This window comes from Elephantulus edwardii, unplaced genomic scaffold, assembly GCF_000299155.1.
Source record: "Elephantulus edwardii isolate Elephantulus edwardi_28Jun2011 unplaced genomic scaffold, EleEdw1.0 scaffold00172, whole genome shotgun sequence".
In the NCBI taxonomy this organism is placed as follows: Eukaryota; Metazoa; Chordata; class Mammalia; order Macroscelidea; family Macroscelididae; genus Elephantulus; species Elephantulus edwardii.
In genome coordinates, this window is record NW_006399922.1 from 1,220,873 (window position 1) to 1,230,807 (window position 9,935).

Here is a 9,935-nt window from a genome sequence, read left to right on the forward strand (position 1 = left end):
TTCATTGGAATTAATAAAACAAATTTTAAAAAATTTAAAAAAAGAAACTTCCCAGGTGCTTTTGGATTGAGCACAAAGTATTTCAACTAGATGGCATCAGCACTGACCATCTAGTGCTGGAACATCTAGAAGTGGGACCTTGTCTGAGCTATTGCTTTGTAGATGAAGACAAAGAGGCCAAGAGTATTTAGGCTGAGAGCCTCAGTCCCATTTGACATACTGCCATTTTACACTTTTCCCCTTGACAGCCGCAGCTGTTTCTGAAATCACTCCTGTGTACTCAAATATAGTACAGTCTCCATTTCTGCCAGGTGAAATGTGTGCTGCAAATCTGCAAAGCAGGCACAGTGACTACTGTGGAACACCCATTTCAGCCAGAGGCTCTTATCTCAAACCATTGGGCCAGCTGTGCAAAGCTGACTTACTCCATCTCTGCCTAGTCTCCAGGGTCTGCTTTCATATCCTTTTGCCCCACAGACGTTCAGTAGGCATCTTCTTAATGCACATTTAATGTGCTTGGAGTAGAGAGGGCGATGAGGTGAGAAATCCATAAAGCTGATCCAACAGAGTTCTAAATTATGGAACAATGTCATGCTTGGAAAGCTGGAAGAGGGTCAGCAAAAGAGAGGAGGACCCCCCCCCCCAATAAATGGATTGACACGGTAACTGCAGCAATAGGCTCAAGAGTGTCAGATTGTGAGGATGGCACAGGATAGGACAAGTTCAGGTCTGTTAACAGAGTCACACTCAACAGCATCCAACAATAATCACTAACATTACACATAAATAAAGTCTTTCTGAAGATTATTTTAAAATGGCTAATGCCATGCATCAATAGGGAAATTCCAGAAATTCAAACTAGATTCAGAAAAAACCATGGAACAAGGGATAGCATTATTGATGGTAAATGAGTTCTGACTAAAAACAGAGGACCAGAAATATGTTTACATCGCATTTGACTGTATGTATCATAACAAATTTTGGCTAACATTGAGAAGAATTGAAATCCCAGAACACTTAACAGTGGTCATGAAAAACCTTTATAGACCAAGAAGCAATTGTCCAGAAAACAAGGAAACACTGCACAGATTATAATCACGAAAGATGTGCCCAAGAGTTTATCCATTTTCCATTTCTATTAAGTCTGTATGTTAAGCAAATAATCTGAGAAGCTAGACTATATGAAGAAGAATGTGACATCAGGATTGGAGGAAGACTCATCAAAAATCTATATGATGTAGATGACACAACCTCGTTTCCTGAAAGTAAATTCAAAACACTTACTGAAGATAGTAAACCATTGGCTTGAGTATGGATTATACCTCAACGATAAGAAAACACACTCTTCACAAGTAGGAGACATCATGACAAGTGGAAGAAGGCTAAAGTAGTCAAAGGTTTAATTTTTCTTGGATCCATAATCAATGTTCATGGAGGCACCAGTCAAGAAATTAAATCACAAATCACATTGCTGCCAAGGACTTTTTAAAAATGCTAAAGGTTAAGGATGTCACTTTAAAGTGCACGTGTTCCAGAGCTATGGTATTTTTCCATTGCTTCACATATATGTGAAAATTGGAAAATGAGCATGGAAGGCTAAAGAAGAGCTGATGCCTTTGAATTGTGGTGTCAGTGAAGAGTGTTGAATATACTGTGGTCTAACAAAAGAAGAAAGACATCTGTCTTGAAAGACGTGCAGGCAGAGTGTTCTTTAGAGGCAAGAATGGTAGGACTTCATCACATATATTTTGGTCACATTAATAAAAAAGGCCTGTCCCCATCCTGCTTGGAATGGAGGGTTCGTGACAGAGAAGAAGAACTTGAATGACATAGAAGAGACTCAGTGACTGCAGCAGTGTGTCTAAGCAGAGCAGAAAGTGTGAGGATGGCACAGGGTTGGGCAGGATTTGTTCTATCAGAATCACTGTGAGTCAGAACCAATGTAGTGGCACACAGCAACAATGCCAATGAGGCAGGAGTAGAAGTAGTTACATAACAATGTAGACATGTCCATGATAATATCTGATACGTTATTAGCTAGTTGGTTGTAAGGGGATTAGTGTGGCTTCTGACATCATAATTAGGTCACATCCGTGATCAGGTGAGAGGTGAGTTCCCTGTGGTAGAGCCTATACCACCTTTTCTGTCACAAAAGACAAAGGAGAAAAGAAAGAAGCAGAGAAGGGATTTCAGTGTTAACAAGAAACAACATCGGGCTTGGACTATATCCTTTGGATCAGGGTCCCTGTTCCTGGAAATACATCAGCAGAGGGAAGGTCCAGACATAGGAAAATCCCCAAGGAACACCAGGTGTACAGATGCTAAAGGAGACTAGGGTCTTCCTCCAGAACTGACATGGGAAGACTGCCTTGCTTAGGGCCAGCACCCTGAATTTAGACTTCTGGTCTTGTAGGCTGTAAGAGAATAAATTTCTGCTTATTAAAGACTTCTGGTTGTGGTGTCTGTTATAACAGCATTACATAACTAGGACACCACTGACTGTTCCAGAGCCAGTGCTGGGTTCTTTGGGTCTCTCTTATCCATAGTCTCCAGCATGATTACCTCCAGGAGACACACATAGATACATAATATGTATTGCCAGTTTTTTAAGGTGCCATCAGGTCGACTATGACTCCTAGCTACTCTGTGAACAACACTCTGAACCTGGCTCTATTCTGCACCATTGTAATCACTGTCAGTCTGTCTCCTCCTTTCTTTCACTGACTCTGCTTTTCCAAGGATGATGCCATTTTCCAGATCCATCTTGTCAAGGATCTCCTTCTCCTTTGCAGGCCCTCTACTATAGACACTCAGATACTTGACTAGATCCTTTCCCCACCAACAAAACTGAAGCCAAATAGGGTCCATTTTCCCCCTTGTCATCTCATCCATGCAGCTCCGTTTGTTGAATGACAAAAAAACCTAAAATCAAAATACCTGGATTCAGAACATCAGTTCATCACTTACTGAGGGGGTGCACGCCATGGCTGTTGAGCTCCTCCTCTTTGGCTTACCTCATGGATGAAAGGCGGGGAGGTGAGGAGGTCTGAAATAGCCCTGCTTGTGGACTTACTATGGGTGTGGACTTATGCTACCTCTTTCTTTCTCATGCTGTTTTCTCCCCTTCACAGTTTTGCTTAAAGCACCATCATTCTTTGTGTAGGAAGTCCATAGGGATGCAAGTAAAGAAATATTTTATTTACATGTTTAGGGCAAAATATACTTCCTCTTATACTTCTGTCTTGATCTTTTTCTCTGTGATTGTAATATATTTTTAATTTATAAGTGTAATTCCTTTGATTGATAACAACTCAGGACAAACCAGAGCTTCACTTCCCACAAGTGATGAGTTATTTTGATAAAAAAAAAATTATCTTGATAGTTGGAATTTTGATGTGGAAGAGGCAACAGGATGATGACATTCAAGTTATGGAACTGGCCAGTGCATGGAACTTTGTGGCAGCACCATGGAGAAAGGTAGAGTATGCTCCCCCACTGCCTTCTAGGAGGAAGTCATGAGAAGAGGGCAAGGGTCACAGGGAGGAGACCATTGCAGGTAGATGTCAGGAAGGAGCCAAGGAGCTATGCAGATGCCCACAGTACTGGATTTTCCAGGTTTGCAGCCTCTGTAGCATTCTTGCTAGCATCTGTGAACTGTCTTGTACAATGGGAGTTGTGGTTTCAACTGAGGATCAAAAGGAACTCTTGGTATCAGGTGCAGCGCATGTGCTGTCCTGAAGCAGTTGTTCATTAATTATGCCATGGTGTCATCACTGAAAAAATGTGTCCTCAACCATTTGTCCTCCTTCAGAACCTTCACAACAACTCTTTATGGTCCATTTTCAGCCTTTCCTCGGCCCCTCTGTCCCCATCACAAGAACAGTGAGAATGAATGCAAAACAAAGGGGCCACCAGAGAAGAAACTGGAAAATGTGCACAGTGGCTACCAGATTCAGTGTTCTCAGCCTCAAAGAGTAGAGGGCAAGTTTTGGCAAGCACACGCAGGTATTAGCCTTTCAGCTCCTGTGCTATGAATGGTAGGCACCTAGGTGCCCAAGAGAATGCAGTCAAGCTGTTTCTCAGGCCTTTCTTCTTGCTCACTCTGAACTTCTCCCCTCAGACCCAGAGAGTGGGAATATTATTCATGATTTTGACCACAGTAGATTTCTTGAGAAAAGAAGGACAATGGAGGAGGCATGTGGTGGTTACTTGGGCCAAAATTCACTTTCCTGTAGTGAGTTAAAGAGAAGTTCAGAGGACAGAACTAAGTGGACTTCTCTTGAGAGCATAAGATATTCAGTGTACAGAAGGTCAGGAAAAGAAGAGGGGAGAGGTCCAGACCTGCCGAGGACTTTGTCATCAGCAGTGAGGTATATAGAGTGGAAGTGGAATATCAGGGTTCTCATTAAGGAGACTAGAGAGTTCAGTGGGACAAAGTGACAGCACCACCAGCCAAAGGATTAGTTCTATAGGAAGAGGCAGCTGGAATTGAAGCATCCCAGTGAAATTGCTGAACTCGCTACAATGTCTGCAGTCTGATGAATGGACATTTGGTGTCTTCTATGGACCCTTGTCACCTCACAGCACCTTCTGTGGTTTCACGTTTTTTAGATCTTAACTTCATTTTGGAGTACTAGGGTGATAAAAATTCCTTGACGGCTGATCAAACCTTTAGAAGTTCAATTCCACTTGAAGTTACTTGGAAGAAAATCCACTTCTGAAACTTCTTCATTGAAAATCCTGTGGACCTACCATGTGTGTCTACTGTGATCATGAGTTAGAACGGACTTGGCTTGAATCAGTCAGGCAGTGGCTTCAGACCCCTCATGGAGAAAGGCCTTAAACTTCAGACATTTCTGAGAGAGGTAGCAAGGATTGTTAGGTGTTGTCAAGCTGACTGTAACTCCTGCTGACCCTGTGAACCTCATACTGAAGCCTTTTCTTATCTTCCACCATTCTCATAACCTTGACCATGTTCAGACCCATTGGTGCAGCCACCAAGTTAATCCAATTTGCTGAGGGTCTTCCTTTCTTTCACTGACCCTCTGCTTTTCCAAGCATGATGCTTTTTTCTGAAGATTTATGCTTCTTGGCATGGCCGCAGTCAGAGTATCACCATCCTTGCCTCCAGCTGGTTTATGTTTTCGGCAGCCCAAGTTATATTCAGTACTCTTAACCAACACCGCTTTTCAAAGGCATCAGTTCTTCTTCAGTCTTCTTATTCATTATCAGCATTCACATGCATGTGGATGGCAGTCTTTTGAAGAAAAGTGCATTCTGAAAGACAGAATATTTACCATAATAAGGATAGAGCCACTAGCCCAATTAAGAGGATCTGAGTAGGCTGACAAGTGTAACTACTTGTTATGCAGGAGCATACAGGCATCCTCATCAGCTGTTAAGAGTTTCTCTGGAAACTAGCTGGAGAGAGACTAGGAAACTTCATGCAAGGCTCTCAGTACGTCATGTTGACCGAGACATCGACTAATGATGTCTGTGGAAAATGGGCTGAGGAAGGAGCCTGCTGCAGACTGCTTTCAACAACACCTAATCTTTAAACCCCTCCAAAGAAAGGAGCAACAAATTCCTGCTGGAGGGCTGGTGCAGGGGGTGTTTATCAAGGAGGCAGTAATGTTAGAACCAGACCACAAAGATTAACAGGAGAGGTAGAGCCAGAGAGCTACACTGGGGATCAGGCATATTCTGAGTTGAAACCTATGTAGATAAGTAAATAAGAAAACAAAGGCATGCAAAGAAATAAACTGTAGGGTGTGCCCAAGGATGACAAATTATTTTTATTTGGTGGGAATATGAACACATATGATACTGGCAAATTTCCAACAACTGACTCAGGGCTTGACACACAGTAGGTCATTGTCTGAGTGATTAAACCATTCAAAGTATAAAATGAGAGAGCAGGCAGGCCTGGATGGGAATCAGCCAGGACCAGCTCAAGGCTACTTATCTAAAGATTTGAGGCTTTTATTTTAGGAGATTGAAGAGTTTTGAAAACTCAGAATGCTATAAATGGTTCATGTACTTAGCTGCTAACTAAAAGTCAGGAGATTAAAGTCTATCAGGAGGTCTTTCAGAGGAGAGGTCTGGTTGGTGATCTGTCCCAACCCCGTGGAGTATCAGTCTATAATGCACATGTGGAGTTCCCACAAGGCACGGTGGATTCTACAGCTATGTTGTTTGTTGAAGGCTTTTGGGAAGGTGGAGGGTATGTACAGTCCCAGATTCATGGTGAGTCTGGAAGCAAATATAGGTCTTTTGGGAAAAGATAATTAAGTATAAAGAACAGTGAAGAAGTTTTTGTAATATGCAAAGATTCCAAGGGCCCAAACCAATGAAAGTGCAAAGGAAATGGAAAAGAAGAAAATTAAAAACTAGGGCAAAGGGTCCTTAAGTGTTTTTGTTTCCTGGCCCTCGTGGTGAATTTATTCTTAGAAAACTGTTTTCAGTGGATACAACACAATATAGAGGACTTGCATGAGCACATTCTTTTAGAATGAAATATACAAAGTTCCTAGGAAGCAGAGGTTAAAGATGTCTCATGTGCCCACCTTTTCCAAAGTGCTGTATCACCCCATCATGTCTAACATCAGCTATTCCTCTTCCCCTCAGCTCCCACCTTCCCCTCTATGCCTCTAGGTTCTGTAATTTGCTGCAGCATCTCACAGAAACTCACAAACCATCAAAGAAATGTCTCATGTGGTTGTGGACACAGCATGTCCCAAATCCATAGGTTGTGAAGATACTTTCTGAGGCAGAGCCCCTAGTTCTAACACTTTTGTGGCTGGTGGCCAGGCATTTTTCTCTAAAGGAGATTCTAAGTTCCAGTTAGAGATTCATGAAAATAAAGATGTATGTTTTTCCCCATCCAAGTTTATGGATGCCGTGTTGAAATCAGGACTGTTGACTATCTCAGCTCTACAGCTCTGACAGTGGCCTTTATCTCTACTGAGCTGCTTTTCTCTCCTCTCTAGCCCTGCACGAGTTCCCCAGGGACATCTTCAGCAATGAAGACAGAAGACAAGGGGCCGTGGTCCTCCATGTGCTTTGTGTGAGTACCAATCCCAGAGTTCTTCCTGGAGGGGCTGGTGGGTGGGCCAGGCTGAGTTACTCCCTCCTTCACGTCGATGCTCCCTCTTGGTAGGTTCCTTTCAGCTGTACAAGGAGGTTTGGAGGGTCTCATCACTATTTTAGCATTCTACATTCATAGACTAACATTTTCAATAAAAATAGCTTGTTGCACATTCATGGTAACTCATAGACATATGTACAGAATGGTAGAATTATCCATGCAGGCTGACCCAGGGTGGTGTTTGGTTCTAGCTAATTTAGTGTTCATGAGGATTTAAAGAACATAACTGCTCTGTAACAAAACTGATTTCACCAGTGCTTAAAGGCCACAGGCCCAAAGGTCAGAAAGTAGCTGTATGTATTTCTCCCTTCGTATCAAAAGCATTCGTTTTGAAGTCAAACTTATTTGCCCTATTTAAACTTACTTTCTCCTCAAACACCACTGTCCTGTGCAGTGTTTCCTCATCAGCCTTTAACATTTCTGTTTCCCCTTTTTGTTGTTTGTTGTGTCAAGATGGCCTGTGACTCCTTGTCCTCTCACAAAACATAATCTTGTCCCACCCTGCACCATCCCTACAGCCAGTGTCAGATCAAATCTGTTCAGATGGAATTCATGTTCAGATCAGATTGAATTACATATTCAAAAAAACGTGTGTGTTGACTGGGTGAGGCCATGATTCTTAATTTTAGAAAATAACCTATGTTGTAATCTCTAACCTCTACACAAGATTAGTCTCTGTTTGCTGACTGTGAACTATACAAAGAAGAATGTGGCATGAAGGATGATTCATTAACAACCTGCATGTGTAGGTGGTGACCTTGTTTGCAAGGAAACCTGGAGCACTTACTGAAAAACATCAGAGACTGTAGTCTTCAGGTGATTACATCTCAATATCAAGAAAATACAAACATTCTCATACAACTAGATCAGTAATCAACAGCATGATAAACAGAAAAGATAAAGGTTTTCCATTTTACCCATCTGCACTATCAACATCGAAGTGAAGTCAGGAATTCAAGTGATATATGGCATTAGGTAAATCTGCTATCAAGGATTTCTTTTAAAGTGCTAACGAGAAAGAGTGTCACTTTAAAGACTAAAGTGTACATGACTCAAGACCTGATATTTTCTCATTATTTCATATGCATGTGCAGTTAAACAGTGAATAAAGAAGACCAAATAATTGATGACTTTGAACTGTGGTCTTGATAAAGGTTGTATGTATGATCATAGGCTGCCAGAAGAACAAGTGAATCTGCCTTCAAAGAAATGCCCCCAGAGTGCTCTATAGAATCAAGGATAGTGAGATCCATCTCACTTACTTTGGGCGTACTTTTGGGAGGGGCCAACTTCTGGAGAAGGACAGCATACTTAGAGAAGAGAGTAATTGAGAGAACGGAAGAGCTTTAATAGAATGGATTTACAGTGTAACGGAAGCAGTAGGTTTAAGTACAGCAGAGATTTTGAAGATGGTTCGGAATCAGGCAAATTTTGTTCTATAATGTATCAGGTCATTATAAGTTGGGGTTGATAAAATGACACTAATAACAACTTGCAGGATTAGAGACCCTTATGTAACAATGTCATCATCCTCTGTGGCTGAATCTGAAATGCTTATTTAAGTTACAGCCCTGATTTGATGAAAGGAAGTTTCTTGGAGATGTGACCTGCACCACCTTTCATCTCGCAGAGAAAGAAGATTACAGCATCAGCGGGAAAGAGTGCTAGATTTGAATGTAGGCTTATGTGCCTAAATTCTTAGAACCAGGAGCTACAGAGAGAGAGCCTTCCTGGACCCCGGGACACTGGATTTGGACTTGTAGCCTACTAAGTTGTGGTGGTGGTGGTGGTTGTGTACCATGGAGTCAAAACAGACTGATAGCTGAACCTCTGGCAGCTTTTCAGGGGCAGTTAATCACATGGGAGGAAATTGCCCATCCTTCTCCCACAGAGCAGCTGGTGGCCTTGAACTGCATCCCTTTAGGATTGCAGTTCAGCTTCTTTCCACTAGGCCACCAGAACTCATTGTGATAGAATAAATTTATGTGTGTTAAAGCCATCCATCTGTCCTTTCTCTGTTATAGCAGTACTGGATAACTAGAACACTGGGGTGTTTTGTTTTTTGTTGGTGTTTTTTGCTTTCTGGTCTTCTTTCTAGTCTCTCTGTAAGGCTTTCTGAAACCTAGCAGCATGCAAGCCTCCATGACAACTGGTGGTGGCTGTTACTGAGATGCACTGGGCAGAACTAAAACACACACCTTCTAAGTAGATGGCAAGGATTCTGCCACTGAGCTACCACTACCCTCATCTTCCCCTTGCTTCGTTTTCTCCATAGATATGGTCACAATCTAGTTAAGTTATTGGATTAAATATATAAGTAACCAGCACAGTGCCTGGAACAGAGAAGATGATCAATAAAAGCTTATTTCCTTCCTTCTGGCCTTTTCATGTCTACCATTACCCTAAAATATTCTTCCCTAGGATCACACAGCGAAACCCGGCCAGAGAGGGAGGGAGAAGGCGTCACTGGGCAAGGTCACCTCGGATAAAAGCAAAGGAGTCCTCTTCCAGGTCAGACACAGCGAAACCTGGCCAGAGAGGGAGGGAGAAGGCGTCACTGGGCAGGGTCCCCTCTGATAACAGCAAAGGAGTCGTCTTCCAGGTCAGACCCAGCAAAACCCAGCGGGCCCTCGGCAGAAAGGAAAACATAATCTACACAAGAGTTCTACAGGACACGTCAACTTCCCTTGGAGAAAGTACAACTAAACTTAAGAGACACTGGTCAAAAGAAAAACGTCAGCAGTCGACGTTTTTGGAATCACAGAAGCCAAGAAAGCTTAAGATACAA

General features: G+C 42.3%; 1 protein-coding gene across 1 annotated transcript in view; it reads left to right on the forward strand.

The window, feature by feature from the left end:
- The window catches only part of LOC102846976 (sodium/potassium/calcium exchanger 3-like), a 724,594-nt gene that overhangs the window by 378,583 nt on the left and 336,076 nt on the right, over positions 1-9,935 (forward strand). The window contains exon 2 of the mRNA XM_006895646.1: positions 6,990-7,066. Coding sequence (XP_006895708.1) covers positions 6,990-7,066 — 77 coding nt within the window. The remainder of the gene's footprint in view (positions 1-6,989; positions 7,067-9,935) is intronic.